Source organism: Gorilla gorilla, chromosome 19 (genome assembly GCF_029281585.2).
Source record: "Gorilla gorilla gorilla isolate KB3781 chromosome 19, NHGRI_mGorGor1-v2.1_pri, whole genome shotgun sequence".
NCBI classification, from domain to species: domain Eukaryota; kingdom Metazoa; phylum Chordata; class Mammalia; order Primates; family Hominidae; genus Gorilla; species Gorilla gorilla.
The window spans coordinates 28,769,613-28,788,083 of NC_073243.2; the positions used below are offsets into that span (position 1 = coordinate 28,769,613).

General features: G+C 39.3%; 1 protein-coding gene across 2 annotated transcripts in view; it reads right to left on the reverse strand.

Moving 5' to 3' along the window:
* Positions 1-9,221: 9,221 nt before the first annotated feature.
* HS3ST3A1 (heparan sulfate-glucosamine 3-sulfotransferase 3A1) overlaps positions 9,222-18,471 on the reverse strand; it is a 106,783-nt gene continuing 97,533 nt past the window's right edge. For both annotated transcript variants that reach the window (XM_063700637.1, XM_004058611.5), the window contains one exon: positions 9,222-11,266. In XM_063700637.1, coding sequence (XP_063556707.1) covers positions 10,645-11,266 — 622 coding nt within the window. In that variant the 3' untranslated portion in view covers positions 9,222-10,644. The remainder of the gene's footprint in view (positions 11,267-18,471) is intronic.

Genomic DNA, 18,471 nt, shown 5'->3' on the forward strand with positions numbered 1-18,471 from the left:
AGCATTTTGGGAGGCCAAGATGAGCAGATTGCTTGAGCCCAGGAGTTCAAGACCAGCCTGAGCAACATGGTAAAACCCATCTCTACAAAAAGTACAAAAAATTACCCCACTGTGGTGGCACATGCCTGTAGTCCTAGCTACTTGGGGGGCTGAGGTGGAAGGATAACCTGAGCCTGGGAATTCAAGGCTACAGTGAGCCGTGATCATGCCACTGCACTTCAGCCTGGACATTGGAGTAAGACCCTGTATCAAAAAAAAAAAAAAAAAAAAAAAAAGTGGTAAAAAGGGAAGAAGTTTCATTCTGCATTTATGGCAAATTTTTCTTCAAGAATCAAGCAAGCAGGCCGGGTGGGGTGGCTCACACCTGTAATCACAGCACTTTGGGAGGCCAAGGTGGGTGGATCACCTGAGGTCAGGAGTTTGAGACCATCCTGGCTGACATGGTTAAACCCCGTCTCTACTAAAAATACAAAAAATTAGCTGGACGTGGTGGCAGGCTCCTGTAATCCCAGCTACTCTGGTGGCTGAGGCAAGAGAATTGTTCAAACCCAGGAGGCGGAGGTTGCAGTGAGCCAAGGTAGCGCCATTGCACTCCAGCCTGGGCAACGAGAGCGAAACTCTGTCTCAAAAAAAAAAAAAAAAAAAAAAAAATCAAGCAAGCAGAAGTGGATATAGGTTTAATGGCACCTGACACCCTGACACTCAAATAATTTTAGGGGTCCCTTCAAGAAAAAAATACAAAAGTAGAAATGTAGGGGCAAAGGACCCTGGAAGGCACTCATTGCCAGTGAAGAGTCTGAAGCTTGAGCTTTACTTATTTTGTAGCGAGTTGTGAATTTACTTGCATATGGCAGAGGCAGGAGAAGGCAGGAGGAACTTTTGCTATCTCTGTGCCCCATGTAGACTGCAGATTTCTTCACGAGAACCCTTCAGGAGAGACAACAGCTACCTGGGGACTATGAATTAAATCGAGAGGAACCAAAGACGCATAAGCTACCTTTCAAATTCCTATGAGAAATGTGGCCAAGTTAAAAGATAACATGCAGAAAATGTATTTAAAAACGTGTAAAGAAAAACTTGGGCCACAGCCATTGGAACAATTTTATTATACCTGGGCTTCCCTTGGCTTTAGAATAGACCAGGGAGGAGATCACTAAGGCAGTAAAATCAATAAAGAGGGCTACAGAGATTTTTTTCCAGTGCTTGAGTGGATTGAAATAGAAGACTACTGTCCAATCTCCTAATCTGCCTGGGTAGATAAAACAGGGGAGGTCTAGCAAGAGATATCAGGCATGTAGTCAAACAGATGGGTTTGGGCGGACCTCGTGATCTGGAGTAACTGAGGGAAGGGCTGGAAAGTCTAAAACCCGGCTATAGAGGTAGCAGACATCACTCAGCTGCTGGGCAGGACTGAACAATTGGGAGCTTGCTTATAGAAAAACAAAATGAGCTGAGTGATCAAAATTTGAGTATGCCTTCAAGGTAGGCGGGACCTCTGGCACCTAGAATAGAGACAGAAAGTAGGATGGTGGTTTCCAGGGACTGAGGGAGGAGGGAATGAAGAGTTACTGTTCAGTGGGTCTAGAGCTTCAGTTTAGGATGATAAAATATTCTGGAAATGAATATTGGTGATGGTTCTAGAACAATATTGTGAATGTGCTTAATGCACTGAATTATATACTTAAAGGTTAAGATGATAAATTTTATGTTACATATATTTTAACAAAATTAAAAAAATCCTTTTATAAAAGTGAATTCAAAAGACATCCCAGAACCTAAGTAAAATTCCACAAATCAAAGCCATGGGTTTAATTGTAAGGATGATAGAGGCTGGGAAATAAAGCAACAGATACTGCCTTTTCTGGTCACATAATAACCTTTGTGTAAATTGTAGACTCAGAAGGCAGTTGTATGACCTATCAAGAGGCGAGAAGCCCGGTCCTCATTTCCAAATGGTTATAAATGTTGCACTGTCTGTAGAAAGAATTCAAAGGGTAAGGTACCTACCTCCTCTTGCAAAAGCAGGGAATGGTGCAGGAGACAGGAGAAAACAGGGCGTAAAAATTCACAGAAAATAGCGTATGTCAAAGGAAAACCACTGTGGGCCAGATCAAAGCAATGACAGAAGTAATGATTGAGTTTCTTTATAGCTATATTTTACTGTTCAAGGTAGGAGATTTTCTGTAAATTAAAGAGCCAAAAATGAATGGATTAAGATACCCATACCCTCAATTTAGAAACTGTTATTAAGGACTTTTTTTTTTTTTTTAACAGAACTATTTCAGAAGCCTTAGAGCTCAGGAAGGGTGATAATGTCGGGACTTCAGGGGAAGTAGGAAGAAACACACAATTCAAGGGCAGTGACCACTTCTCCAACATTGAAAAATGTGATCAATTTCTATTGAAAGGAAAGATTCAGTGGCCAGCTAGCACTGATTGTTATTACTAAAAATAAACTTTGGTCACAGATTCAGCAGCCTATGAGAAGTTAGTAAAGTGATTGACTTAAAGATTACCTTTTAAGAGGCAGAAGAAAAATAATTATTAGTAACACCTTCAACCATAGAATGCTTCCAGACATATCACAGTTGGAATGAGACTAACAGAACTGTTAATCCTCTTCACTTTTTTAATAAATGAAAAAATTAAGGCTCAGTGGGATTGAATGATCCATGCAAATTTTCATTATTTGTGGCCAAATCAAAAATTACTCACAAGATTATATACAAGCCATGGGGTTTCATCATTAGGGCACGGAAAGAGCTGGTGAGTCTAAAGAACATCATAAAAAAAGACGGGATCAAGAAAATGACAGATGAGATAAGCCATTGTTTTCTCTTTCACGGTATGAAGCACCACGTAAGGGTAAAAGATATATATAATAAGCCGGGCACGGTGGCTCATGCCCATAATCCCAGCACTTTGGGAGACCAAGGCAGGATCACCTGAGGTCAGGAGTTCAAGACCAGCCCAGCCAACATAGTGAAAACCCATCTCCACTAAAAAATACAAAAATTAGCCGGGCATGGTTGTGGGCGCCTGTGATCCCGGCTACTCAGGAGCCTGAGGCAGGGAGAATTGCTTGAACCTGGGAGGTGGAGGTTGCAGTGAGCTGAGATTGTGACACTGCACTCCAGGCTGGGTGACAGAGCAAGACTCCGTTTCAAATATATATATATATAATATACATATATACAAATGTATATATATATATAATATACATATATACAAATGTATATATATATAATATACATATATACAAATGTATATATATAAAATATACATATATACAAATGTATATATATACACGTGTATATAAATGTACATATATACACACATATACATATTATATATATGTATATAATTTGCCTGTATGGCTGTATCCCTGTGCTCAAAAGGTAAGTGGAATGAAATGAAGGAAGGTTGCTTATGCTGATGACAGAGTGTCAGGGAACAGCCGACTCAGCACAGGTTTAGAGACCTGGAAAACATCAAAGTGGTAACCACATAAATAAGGGACACAATAGTAAAAATGATGAACTGGAATGAGAGTCCATTAAATAATGAAAGCATCACAGAAATAAATGGTAATGAACAAACAGAGACCAGACTGGTGAGAAGCCTAGGAGCAGACATGCAGAAATGATGAGGGAAACAGACTATGGGCATTGTTACACGTGGGAGATTTGCAACTTCAGTTAGAAGACAGGATGAGGCTGGTAGAAACAGATCTGCTTCCAATTTTTTTCTGTGTGCTCATTATATATAGTTTGGACTAGTAAAATGCATCACCTCGTTGATAGATAACTTTTTATTAATGGCCTCACCAAATAGCAGGGGCCAAAGAGTCTGAAAAAGAGCTCATTATTTATGGCTAGATAGAAGAAGAGCTAGGTGTGTTCAATACGGAATCACTTTACAGTTGGAAGTCAATACCAGTTGGAATTTTTTCATTTCAGTGGGTCGGAAGGAATAAGAAAGCCACATCCACAAGAAAGTTTCAAATGCCATATTCATGAATGATAGTAGGAAGGGGATTTTTCTCTAAAGAGAACTGTCCCTGACATGGAAAGAACACAATTTGAGAAAGGACAAAGAACATCAAAGAGGGTAGGGTGAAGGCCAAGCACTTTGAAATGAAATGAAAAGAAAGGTATAATTTTGAGGCCAGATTGTTACAAAAGGGGGAAAATAACAATTAGGGGTCTTGTTGAAAAGAAAGGAGGAGGCCAGGCGTGGTGGCTCACACCTGTATTCCCAGCACTTTGGGAAGCCGAGGCGGGCAGATCATGAGGTCAGGAGATCAAGACCATCCTGGCTAACATGGTGAAACCCCATCTCTACTAAAAATACAAAAGATTAGCTGGGTGTGGTGGCAGGCGCCTGTGGTCCCAGCTACTCAGGAGGCTGAGGCAGGAGAATGGCGTGAACCCAGGAGACGGAGCTTACAGTGAGCCGAGGGCCACTGCACTCCAGCCTGGGTGACAGAGCAAGACTCTGTCTCAAAAAAAAAAAAAAAAAAAGAAAGGAGGAATAAAAAAATATGTAAGATAGTTTTTGACATAAGGATTTTGATACAGGAAAAAAATTGAAGAGTAAAAGTTTACTCAGATGAGGAAAAAAATAAAATCAAGAAGTGTAGAAGGAAAGATGCTGAAAAGACTTTTGTAAGTAATTCAGCTGAGGAGAAATGTGGGGTTTGTCCAAGGTGGGAATGAACTGCAATAGACCATATCAACATTTTTTTTTAATCTAGAAAGGAAGGAAAAAGAAAAAAAAACTATTCAAGTCTAAAGTCTATACCCTCTTTGATATAAACATGTTTTGAATCATTCTGTATAAAGGTAAGGTATTACTACTATAGGATATTTAGTTGGACTTTGTATAATGAAGAACAACTGATCTGGAATTTAGGGGTAAGATCAAGTAGTCTGAAATAAAAATTAGGTTTGGCTATAAAGGTATCAGTTGATAGCACTTAATCAAAAACTCTTGTTGCCTCTGAAAAATTACAGTGAAATGACTCTAAAGTTTCCTTGCTTCCTACAGTTCCCTGGTTGACCAGCTGTTGCAGGCCTGAAATAAAGAAATCTGAGCTTAGATAAGGCTTTCTGGGAAAACAGGTGGGAGAAAAATGCCACTGCCCAGACCAGAGGCAGATAACCTTTTGGGAGTGGAAGGCCACACATTGCTGCCCCTGGTTCTTCAGGTCCGTGGTGAGGGGTTGGGGTACTGGAAGCCAGGTATGCATCCTTTCAACAACACCTCCATCTCCTATGTCAAACATGCCTCCATTCTTTCAGATTCAGTTCCATCCATCCTCCTTTGGGGCCTTTTTTTTTTTTTTTATTTCCTAATGTAAACCCTCTTGGGGAAAGTTACGCCTACTTGACTTTCATCTCTCTAGGGGTCTATATCAGATATTCAGACTGTTTTTCCTGGAGCTGAAGCTGAGAGCGAGTGCCCTAGGTGGGCTGCAGTTTTTTCCCCAGGAATCTGAAGTAGGAAATGGACATCCTCAGATATGGTACATCTGAAGAGAGAGAAGAATCAGATGCCAAAGATCACTAGTCACCGGCAGGATGTGGCAGAAGCCACCGGAGAGTGAGAGAAGCATGGAGGTAGAAGATGGGAGGGGGAAAGACTCATTATTCCTATTTGCAATGAAAGCAAGCTCCCCTTGGGGTGTGGGAGAACACTCTAGGTTTATTACAAAATGACTTTGGGAGAGACCTAATGGTCAACGTACAGATCAGACAGTTACAGAAAAGCCCTCTCAGGAATAATCAAAGTTAGCACCAAGTTCAAAATCTAGCATAGTCATGGATCATCCAGGCAGAGCTAATGAAGGACACCAGATCTCATCCTATCTGATCCTTCAAAGGTAACTAAAATATCATACCCAGACATTTGAGAGCAAAAAGGACTCACAGCAGAATGTGTTCCCCATTCAGTGTTCCCTTTTATTTTTACAGTAAAACTAGAGGAGAGTAAGTTGTTGAGCATATTGTTATTAAAAGAACACAACCAACAGTTGGAAATTAAACTAAAACAATTGGGCTATAGCCTGAAACATACTAACATTTTCTAATATCCCACAATAGAGCCATATATTAGAAGCAATTTCTATTTTCAGTTTTATTTCCTCCTAGCGTAACTAAAATTTATTATTTTATGACTTTGTATGTGATGTCACACTGCCTCATAATTTCCCCAAATTCATCCTTTTTCAAGCTTTTAAAGAAAGGCCTGCCATTTCAACATTCCATTATGTATCAAACAGATTTATAATTTTCCTATCCATGTTCTTCTTCTGTATATTAGAAACTCAATGCAAATCTGTTTGCATGTTGATGAAGATATTTCAAGGACCACAAATTCTACAATAACACCAATGCTTCACCAACAGGGCTTGAGATTGGGCTTTTAAAATTCCACTCTCCTTCAATGATTACATGATACAATAGGAGAATAAGTAGGGGCCCTTTTTTTCTACACCAAGGCTTATGTTGGAACGAATCCCAGCAACACTTTTCCTGTGTTTGAGAACCATACGTTTTTCTGTTCTCTGAGTCTATCGAAATTATGCACAAAGTTCTGGGGTTTCTAGGATATGAGGCAATAGGAATTTGCTTTCCTTTGCTATTATTCAGCAACTCGAGGCTATTTGTAACCATAGCGCATCCATCTGAATTTAACGTTTAACAGAAATGGAGATATTTACTTCCCTCCCTAGTCACTTTGGTTTTGTCAGGTGACAAGAAATACAGTCACGGCCCTGTTGTGGAGGCAAATAGAAACTGCAAGACTTGAACTTGAAAGAGCCTTTAGAAGTGTTTTATTGGAATGTTATTTTCCACCTGAAGCTGACTGATTCCATTTCTCACAATTGCAGTTATCCATTTGTTACAAGTTGCTTCTGTATCTTCATTATAAAAACACAGTTTGGTTGCCTTTAGCATTTTTCCCAGCAAAGCACAACAGTAAACATTGCTCTGCTTATTAGAAGAAAGAAAGAGAGAGAGAAACAGAGAGAGAGGGAGAGAAAGAGAAAGAAAGAAAGAAAAAGAAAGAAAGAAGGAAGGAAAGAAAGAAGAAAGAAAGAAGAAAGAAAGAAAAAGAAAGAAAGCAAAGAAAGAGAAAGAAAGAAAGAGAAAGGAGGAAGGGAGGGAAGAAAATAATAGAAAGAGGTTTTCAAGAGAAAATATAGAATGGTGACTGGAAGAATTACCAGTCTAGCATTAATTAGAATCTGGCTTTTAGACCTGAGGCACACACTAGCTGTGACTGATACACATCTTAACTCAGGAAACGCAGCATGACTGACGTTTTGGTTGAGATCATTTTTAGTAATGGAGACTGTCTTGCGCTTTACAGAATGTTTAGCAGCATCCCTGGCCTCTATCCAGGATGCTAGCAGCACCCTACACTCCTCAACCCTTGAGGCAACCAAAAATATCTCCAGACGTTGCCCTGGGATGCAAAATCACGTTTTGTTGAGAACCAGTGCCTTAAGCCCTAGTGAAACTTAGTGAAACATCTGTGAAGTGAAACTAATGAGAGTAGAGAGCTGATGTTGTTGGTATATGGTGAAATAATGCATTTGAAAGATTAGTTTGCAATATACATATAAGGCATTATTATTTTATAGACACATTTATTTATTCACGTATTAAATTTAAGATATCTTCATGGGGAGCTGGGGACTCAGCAGGTCTCAGCTGGCAGAATACGATGAAGCTGTTTAGGAGAAATGTATCCTCTTTCTTTTCAACTGTAGTATCAAGAGTTAAGAATTTACAGACACGTCAATGTTTTAACCCCCTGCATAACAAGTTAACGAAAGGATTCAGGTGCTGAACAGGGCTTTGATCCAAATGACCACTGAAGTTGATTTCAGCTCTGAAGATCCTTTGAAAATAAGAAAATTAGAGTGGGTTTAATATTTCTAGAATAATCAATATCCATTCTCTAGAAGCATATTAATCTCCATTTATTGAAATAAAATTCATTTCCCTAGAAGTGACTAAGTTCTCTGGAGAATGGATACACTGCAGATGTGATCTTGGAAGCAAACTGCTGGAAAAGAAGCTGTAGATATTTTCTAGATATTCTTCTTGAAAGACAACACTCTACCGCTAAGAAACAGGAAGGGGATTGGAAGGCATGGCTTTGGAGCAGACAGCTCAGAGAATGGATGCTAAGATGTTCCAGTCAAGGTCAAAGCCTATTATTTGGTGTAGCTAAATGGACAAAATAAATGTGAGGCCAAGTTCATGCACAGCAGGGACGAGTACTATATAGAGGCAGAAATGAATGGACATTCCTGTTAGAGAATACTGACTCCAAATCTTTATACATTTTGCTGGGACTTATTACTTCCAACACTCTTAGGAAGTCATAGAAGCTTGAAGATTTTCCCGGTGTTTTCCATAGTCATTCATTTTTAAAATAATATGAACAAAAATATCTATGTTCAAAAATGGATCCTTTGCATTCAATTCTGTTCTTTTATTTCTTTCACATTAAAAAAATGAAGGTTGCAGAATGCAATTGTTTCTTTGTGCAAGCCACTTTTGCATAATACCAAGCAAACACAAAAGAATCAGTTGTACAAACAAAATGAGCTAAGAGAAATGATGACAAGAGTTTAAAATGAGTATCTTGTTGCAGCTAGTGATTCAAGTAGAATAAAAACAGTCTGTGGCACTGGCAAATTGAGAGCATAGACATGAAGGAAATCAACTGAAAAAAGGTGACCTGGATTTGGGGTTTACTTAACTTCTATAAATGGGATATTAACAGATAAATCCAAAGATTTGGAGCAATGACAAAATATCTAACACTTAAAATATTTTTTCCTTCATTTTAATCCTGTGTTAAGCTTCTCAAGAAATATTTACATCACCTGATGCAGCAGCTACGGTAAACGTACAATTGTACTGCATATTTTAAAACAACTTTAGTTTCTTTTGATTGACAACATTAAAGAAGAAAAAGAATATTATTTTAGAGTGTCTGCTCCTTTAAATTTTGGCAGATAAAGAAAACTTCCATGAAATAGATGACATTTTTCCTCTTGGGTTTAAACTTCTAATAAAATGTTGCTGACAGGCTAATTATAAATGCTTTATATATTTCGTGCATATGTGTTCCTCTCTAAACCAATTTAATTCCCATTAATGCTAATCTTGTTAATACCCACTCAGAGAGGAAAGGAATACTGTTAATAAACTATTGATTTATTTGAGTGATTTAAATGGGGGATGGGCAGAAACAGACGAGAGAAGAGGAAAAGCCACCATTTTACCCACAAATGCATTTCCTAGAATATTTTTCCAAATATTACTGAACATTAGGTTATAAATGGTATAAATAGGAAGTGGGAGGGGGGAATAAAGTGACAAAGTGATAGTCTTCCATCCATGAAAAATAAAAACATTGTAAACCAATTGCTAATTAATTCTTTCAGAGTACTAGCTCCAAAGTTAGAAGTGAGATATTACAAAGAAAGGTAGGTTTTCTCTCTTTAAAAAGAGGTAAACTAAAAAACAAATGAGACTCATACCTGTAAACGCTAACTGAAATCTGTTTCTTTTTTTTTTTAAAGTCAGTTAAATCAACAAGTGGGTAAGTTACGTTCCTAACACATCTTGTGCTACCCCTAGTGTGGCTGGCCACCTTGTCCTCCATGCAAGAATCCAATAATTCCTCTCCAATTCAATCAAGCATTCATCACTCAAGATTTCCATATCTCAGTGTACTTTAAATAGCCAAGAGGCAAGATTGGCTCTTAAGAGAGGTTGTGTCCAGGTCTGAGTGGTTTTTTGGACACAACTATGTAATGAGACTGGGTGGCATGAGGGGTAGCCTGGGAATTTAGAAAACAAGGGGCTCTCTGTCCCTTTTCATATCATCTGAAAACTACCTAATCATTTCTAAAGGTGCAGATGTCTTCTTTTCCATTCTCCCTGGAAAAAGTGACATGAAATAGGGAACAAGTGGAAGATGGAATTTTGTCCAGGGTCCATCCATCATTTCACCTTTAGATACATTATTTCACCTCCCAAAGACTCAGTTTTCCTTTCTGTAAAATGGGGATAATAATATTTACCTATTGTGCTCTTATACAACAGAGCAAGATTTATTTTTTTATTTTAATGATCAAAAAGGTGTATTTGAAAGCACTATGAAAACTGTGACGGGTACAAACATATAATAATACTAACTGGGAAATAATTTCAGAAAAAGTCGCACAGGAAAAAGGGAGAAAAATATAAGGATAGATAACAATTTTATCAGGGCCTTGTATTTTAAAAAAACAGAGAGATGTTTAACCTCAAGATTTTCTGAAAACTTTTAATGACAACTGATGCTTATACTTTATGACTGGGTATATAGAACATAGAATAAAAACTGAAAATTGAAAGGTTTAGACGAGTGAAATTTTCCTTTTCTGTTGATCCACGTGTTTGGTGTTGGTTATACATTAAGATGGGGCGGGAGTGAGAACAATCTCTTAACATTCATTGAAAAAAATACTGAAACATATTTTCAGCACAAATATTAAACTGTCTCTTCTCTACCGATTGGTAAAAAAATATATTATATTTTGATTTTTTTTTTTCTTTTTAAATTATATGGTTATCCATCCCAGCCAAAGTCGTGCCCGGTCATCTGGTAGAACTTGAGGTTGAACGGCCGGTAGAACTCGCGCAGCCTGCGCACCACCTCGCGGTCGATCTCAGGATGGGTCCTGCCCTTTGTCTTGCCCAGGCAATGAGGCCGGCTGCTGCCCTCCGCCTTCTTCAGGCAGGGGAAGCCCTTTGTCTTGTTGAAGTAGAAGTGCTTGTCCGTGATGATCCTCTTGAGGCCCAGGAAGTCCTGCACGCGGCCCAGTTCCCCGGCCGGGTCGCTGATGAGCCGCTCGCCGCTCACGAAGAGCATCTGGCGGATGGGGAAGTGGTGCAGCCAGTGCTCCAGGTGCTTGGCGTAGATGCCGATCTGGATGGCGCTCCACGACGTGTCGATGAGGCCCGCTGTCCTGTTTTTGAATGTCAAGCTCTCGAAGGTGGGGATGTCGGGCCGCTTGGACAGCGTCTGCGTGTAGTCCGAGATGGCCCTGGTCACCGGGTCCCGCACCACCACGATGAGCTTGGTGTCCTTGGACATGGCCGAGATGCGCGCGGGGGCCTCCCGCGTGACGAAGTAACTGGGCGTCTTCTCCATGGTGATCTGCCCGTCCAGGGTTCTGGGCATCAGGTCCCTGAGAAACGCAAAAAGGCATGTCAGAGATGTGCATAGAGAGCTCAGTCCCAGGAGAGACTGTCAAGTACACGCTGGAGCCAGGCTGCAATTCCAGCCCCCCCAACCCCCCACTTGCTAGACGTCTGATGGTGACGTCGCACAACGAGCCCCGCACCTCAGATTCCTCGTGTATTAAACGGAGAATAATAATATTACCCATTGCATACAGTTTTGTGATGATTAAATGAGTTAATATACCTCGACAGCTTAGAAAACTGCCTGGCACCGAATAAATGCCATGTTAAGTTTCTGTGTTTTATTATTGTTTATCCACAATGCTGTAAGAAAATAACTTTGGTCAAAATCTTCAGGTGAATTAGAATATTGTCATAAACACAATTATACTGCTATGAGATAGTATTAAAATATCCTGAGCCCTTCCTGTAGTTTTCTTATAAACAAAGCAATCATATTCAACATAATGTAGCATATTACACAAAATACTTATGTTTGTAATTCCTGAGTTTTCCTGCAACAAACAAGACTTATTAAAGAATCCATCTTTTGCCTAATGATTTGAAATGCCATCATTATCATATTCTAAATATGTTGATTCCTTTCTACATTGGCCTAATTATAAGTTATTATCGTGTGATAGTATATTTTCATGTACACCAAAGTAAATTCTGACTTTCTGTTGTTCAACATGTCCTTGATGATTCTTGTCTGTTTATTCCTCCTGACAAATGAGATATCACTTTGTCACATTAAAAACAAAAATCCAATTGGAGTCTTGATACAGCAGATATTGCTTCTCTGTTCAAGCAGGCTTTCTACTGGCCTCAGTCAGGGCCAGTCAAAACACATGAACAGGAGAGATCAAATCTATTTGTTCTTCCAACTTAAGTATACTGCAATTAAATGCACTATTTGTTGAGACAGTTACAGACAGATGGATAGATAGAGATCTTTAGTTATTTCATTTTGTAGTTTTGACTTCTCTTTTAATGTAGGCATTATCTAGGGTTATATTGTATCTTTAATCCTGCTGATAGATTTGTTACTTTCGTTCATGGAATTTGTGATTAGTTTTTATTTTGCATCTGCAAGGAAAAGATACACTTTGTATCATGGGAGCTTGCAGTTATTAATTCCCTGTGATTTTGTCCCACCTACACTATCTGGGCTAACTATATTTTGTGAGACATGTCAAACATAAACAAAAGCAAAGAAAATTGTCAAATCAATCTCAAACACCTCACATCCAGCTTCAAAACTTCATAATGGCCTATTTTATTTATAAATCCCCTCATTTCTGCTGCCCCAGCAGGCCAGTTAGATTATTTTAAAGTCATTCACAAACATCCTATTAATGGATTAATAAGTATTCCTGCTCCCATCTGCATTATTTCTAGCACAAATTCCTCAATCTCTTGGGCAATCTGATGGCCACGATACTTCCTTAGTTTTAATGATGCAGGTACTGGGACTCAGAAAACAGTACTCCAAAATGAAGGCCTCAAAAGCAGCCTCAGAAGCAGAAGTTTTTCTCTGAACTTCTCTTGCCCCTCTGTCTTTCAATCCTACTCTTACCAAAGACTAACCACAGAAACTAAAATCTCTCTCCCCCAAGGCAGGTCATACCGATCGGAACTCCTTTTCCCCAAAGCCAGCCATAAAACCTAAAAACATTACTCTAACTTTCCTTCTACTTTTCTGTATAAAAACTGTCCATAAAGAAATTATCTGACCTATCCTGTTTGACTGTAGGTCATAAGACCTTCATTCCTGAGAGGGTCCTGCCCCACACCTAGAAGGAAGGAAGGCATGTGCAGAGGCCAAGAATAATCTAGACAGAGAGGCCTTGCAGGCTTCCCCAAACTGGGTCTATTTGGGTTAGATCATACCCTTTTTGTCCAGTCATATTTCTATACAACTGTTCAAATTTAGTTAAGCCCAAGCATAAAAATGGACAATTTCCTCTGTATCTTTGGGTTTTCACCCTGAAAGTTCTTGCATACACAGTAATAAACGTGTATGCCTTTTCTCCTATGAATCGGCCTCTCATCAGTGATTTTCAGCAACCCTTCAGGAGTTGGAGGGGAAGTTTTCCCTTAGCCCATACTCAGATTTCCTCCTATTTTTGTTTTTTGTTTTTTTTTGGGGGGGTGGGGGGTTTATTTTTGTCATTTCAGTCAGTTTATCTCTACTTTTTATAGACATTTGCTTTCTGTTTCTGAGCTTTTAATTTTTGAAATAAATGTGAACTTCCTTTTTCAAAATAACTCTTAATGGACCTCATTACCCACCTCTTAGACACACCTTAAGGTCTGGGTAAGAGTACGTGAACACCAGAGAGTTTGGTGTCGACACAAAGGAGACACACATTGGCATAACCACCTATGTGATGCAGATTCCGCGGTGTGACATGAATGCATAGAACTCATCCCTCTGTGACTCCTTTTGTGGAACTGAAAATTTGGCTAGGCCAGCCTAATATAAAAGCTTATGTTACTCTTGTCTAAGGTGAGCCAGGAGATCTATCCAGAGATGGCTGGAATTTCTCAGTGAAGGAAATTTAATCAGATGCGTGAAAAAGTTTTGGGCTTGAAAAGCAACCATCAACTACACTGAAGTGATAAGAAAGAGTATTTATAGATTTTTTTTTTTAAAAAGCCATCATTACTTTCTCTTTTTTTCTATATATCTTTGACTTTTAACTACTTTATTTCAAATTTTGACCAGTAAAATAGAGAGAGCATAATACTTCACTCGGGAGCTCCTGGTTGGCCTGTTGGGGAAGGGGCTGGGTATATGGGTGGGGTTGGGGTGGGGAAGAGCTGTAGGAGACTTTTGCAGAGATTGAGGCTATAGATTGCGCTGGGCCAGAGGAAACACTGCTAAAACCACTAAAACAAGGAACCATATTTTAAATAATCTCAATAGAGTAGGGAAAAGAGCTATCCAACATAAGAGGAGTTTGAAGAGGAAACAGCTAAAATAGGATTGCAAAAGAAAAACACATTCATTACTGTCATTTGCAGGATGAGGAAAACTGACTGATTTAGCATGGGATGGGTGTGGAGAGTTGGGCTTAACTATAAGCTACCTGCAAGCTTCTTTCTGCAAAAATAAAACGGTAGTCTAAATAAATCCTAATCAAGCTTACATTGTAGAAAATGGTTGCTTTGTAACAGGACTCACAACAGAATTCTTTAAATCGCAATCTTAAATTTTTTTTTCAAAAAAGTCAATAAAAGGGATACAAAATTTTTTTCAAACAAGTCAATGAAGGGGATAAATTTTTTTCATACTTTTTTATTGCAAATCTTACTGGATTTTAACGTTCAACAAAGCACCACACTGTCATATAAAACAAAAGGCATGTGTATGTTGGAATACTGCATTTCAAAATGTCTATAACTTGGAAATTGTTCTTCTTTACCTGAGTAAGGCACAAATTAGGTTGGTGCAAAAGTAATTGTGGCTTTTGCAATTATTGGCAAAACCACAATTACTTTTGCATCAACCTAACACTTTTAATGGCAAAACCTAAAATTACTTTTGCACCAACCTAATACTATGACTGTGCTTTGTGTAAAAACTGGGGCCCGGGATGGGTAGTGAAAGATCTATTACAGTATTATAAAAGGTCTGTAGAAATATGAGGCAGGCTATGGGAGCACGAAGGTGTGTGCACTGATAAATCACGTGAGGTTTGCCTGAAGACACAACAGGTGAAGAAGGATGGGAGAAATTCAACTGGATGATGGGAGGCATAGGTCCTAGGAGAACTTTCTTTCCAAGCTAAGTAGTGTAGACCATTCCAACCTCCCCTCTGAATAGTGAATAGGATTTGGAGACATTTACAGTAGGTATGAAGATGAGGAAATGGGTTGAGACCAACACTATAAGGAAAAAATATAGAAATGTATTTGTTTTGTCCTGAGGGAGGCAAAGATAAGCAGAAATTTCACAAGCGAATTAAGAATTATTACAAGGTAGGTTATACACAGTTGCTCTTCTCCCCATAGAACTCAAAGAGAATTCACAATAGCCAAAGGGTGGAAGCAACACAAGTGTCTATTGACAGATGAATGGATAAACAAAATGTGGTTTATGCATACAATGGAATACTATTCAGAAATTCTGACATACACTCCAACATGGATGAACCCTGGGGGCATTATGCCAAGTGAAATAATCCAGTCACAAAAAGACAAATACTGTATGAGTTCACTTATATGATATATCTGGGATACTCAAATTCATTGAGACAGCAAGTAGAATGGTGGTTTCCAGGGGCTGTGGGGAAGAGGAACAGAGAACTGTTGTTCAGTAGGTATGAAGTTTGAGTTTCGTAAGATCAGAAGAGTTCTGGAGATTAATCACGTAACAACGTGTATGTACTTAACACCACTGAACCTAACAAAGGTTAAAATGGTAAATTTTATGTTATGTGCATTTTACTACAATTTTTTTAAAAAAAAGAACTTAAGGGAGGACAAACATTTCAGTGGCATTGATAGAAATTAGTTAGACAAAAGAGTCTTTTTGCTTTATGGCTAGTTAAACATTAGAACAAGGTACTGCTGAAGGGGGCTGTGGTTTTGCTAAAAGGGAAATACAATAATTTATGAGATTTTTGTGCAGCTGATCTCAAATCAAAAAACGAGGTTTGTGGTCCATGCCCACTGCCTGCTGCATGATCACTAGATAGTAATTTAGCATCTCTATGCTCAGTTTATTCACTTTACCAGGAAAATCAAGCCAAAGGTTCAAAATTCCTGGACTGTAATGAAGTGTCAACATGGCCATTATTACTACAGGGAATACATGGAAGCACTCTTGTTAAGAATGTGACACCCAGTGTTCTGAATTCCCAACTTCAGGAGAACTCCACTTAGTTCAGCTAACAAAGGGTTCAGAGAGTTAGAACTCTTTGCCGTGTTCCTGACACACCTGACCATTTGTCATTCAGACAGTGAGGATGCCTGGTTTGAAGGCCATGAGCTGGCTACATTATTTGGAAGGGCAGAGCCTGGCTTATTATCTTATTATGGTGTGAGAGAGATGGGCTCAGTTTTTAAGGGGATTTCATTTCCTTCCATGGCATGGGTGCAGTTGTGCCAGGAAGGAAACTGTTTGGCAACTTTCCTATCTGGCTCAAACATCATGCCACTCTACCGTGCTAGGGAATTCCATTCTGGATCTGATCTGTCACCCTGGGTAAGGGTCTCGGGGCCTAGGGTTGTTAGAGCTGCTGTCTGTCTGTGGTGCAGGAAGTGTTATGGTCAAGCAGGAACCACGATACACATGCTAAGTTGTCCTGTTTTCTACCCCAGCCTTCAACCAGGTCAGGAATTAATGGTGGGAGTACTAAAATGACCCAGAGGACTTTCCCACTGCCACACTACTGAGGGGAGAGACCTGCCTCCATGGCTGTGCCTTAACGATGGTCCAAGAGGCAAGCCTAGCACTCTAGCACTGGCTGCACCACTGCCACCTCTATGATCAGGGAACCACTTGGGAGAGCTCTCCATGACACTCAACAACACATAAGCATGGTGCATCCGATATGTGCAAGAAAGAATAAAAAGAACTTCCCCCATGTGCCTCACTCTTCTTATCAATTTGGGCCATTTGCCCTGAATTCTCATTGCCCTCATGTTGTCTTTTGCTCCTTCACCCTCCCTCTGGAACTGCTACTGGCCCTCTCTGGAAGTACTTCTTCCAAAAAACAGTTACCCTATTACCCTTCCCCATTTTATTTTTAACCAATGATGTTTGGTCAATTTTCTATTTATATGGAAAAATAAATCTTGGCATTTGCCTCTGGCTATTTAGGAAAAATTAATTCCAGATCGCCTGGAGATACAAATATAAGTGGTGAAACAATCACCTTTTGGAAGGAAACGTAGAACATCTTGATGATTTTGAAGGAGGTAAAGTTTTGTTAATTTCTTAAAGGAGTAACTATAATGAAAAAAAAAAAAAATAGGGCTGGGGGCGGTGGCTCACGCCTATAATCCCAGCACTTTGGGAGGCCAAGGCAGGCCATTCATCAGGTCAAGAGAGCGAGACCATCCTGGCCAACATGGTGAAACCACATCTCTACTAAAAATACAAAATTAGCTGGGCGTGTTGGCGTGTGCCTGTAGTCCCAGCTACTCGAGAGGCTGAGGCAGAATCGCTTGAACCTGGGAGGTAGAGGTTGCAGTGAGCTGAAATCAGGCCACTGCACTCCAGCCTAGCAAAAGAGCAAGACTCCATCTCAAAAAAAAAAAAAAAGAAAAAAAAAGAGCTCCTATAAATCAATAAGTAAAAATAGCTACACAGCATAGAAGAAAAACAGGCAAAAAGCTGGAATTAGCACTTTTGAAGGAAGTAAAGTTTTGTTAACAAAATACAGTATCCACAAAATTACAGCTAGATAGGAGGAATAAGTTCTAGTGTTCTGTAGCACTGTAGGGTGAATATGGTTAACAACAATTTCGTGTATATTTTCAACAAGCTAGAAGAGAAGATTTTTGAATGCTCACAACACTAAAAAGTAATAAATGTTTGAGGTGATGGATATGCTAACTACCCTGATTTAATTATTACATTGTATATATATTGAAATATCACTCTGTGTCCCATAAGTATGTACAATTATTAGGTGTCAACTAAAAATGAAATGAAAAATAAATAAAGTAAGTAATCAATAAACACACGAGAAGGCACTGAACTTCATCGGTCATCAGGAAAATGTAAATTAAAACACAATACCATACTATGACACACCCACTGATCATCTAGAATAAAAACCACAGAGAATTCTGAGTTTGGGTGAGAATGTGGAACTGGCACTTTGGTGGTTAAAGAGTAAACTGGCACAGTGACTTTAGAAAACTCTTTGGCACTATCTACCAAACAAGCGCATTGACTGTGACCCAGCCATTTCATGGCCAGGGCTATACTCATGGAAATCATATATATGTTCACCAAAAGACATGTTCATGAATGTTCACAGACAATCCTAATGGTCCCCAATTCAAGCTCTCCAAATGTCCACCCAAAATAGACGCACGTAGACACATACTGAGATCTTAAACAGCACACAGAATGAATGACTTACCTGTGAGTGGGCTGGGTGTGGTGGCTCACGCCTGTAATCCAAGCCCTTTGGGAGGCCGCGGTGGGTGGATCATGAGGTCAGGAGTTCAAGACCAGCCTGACCAA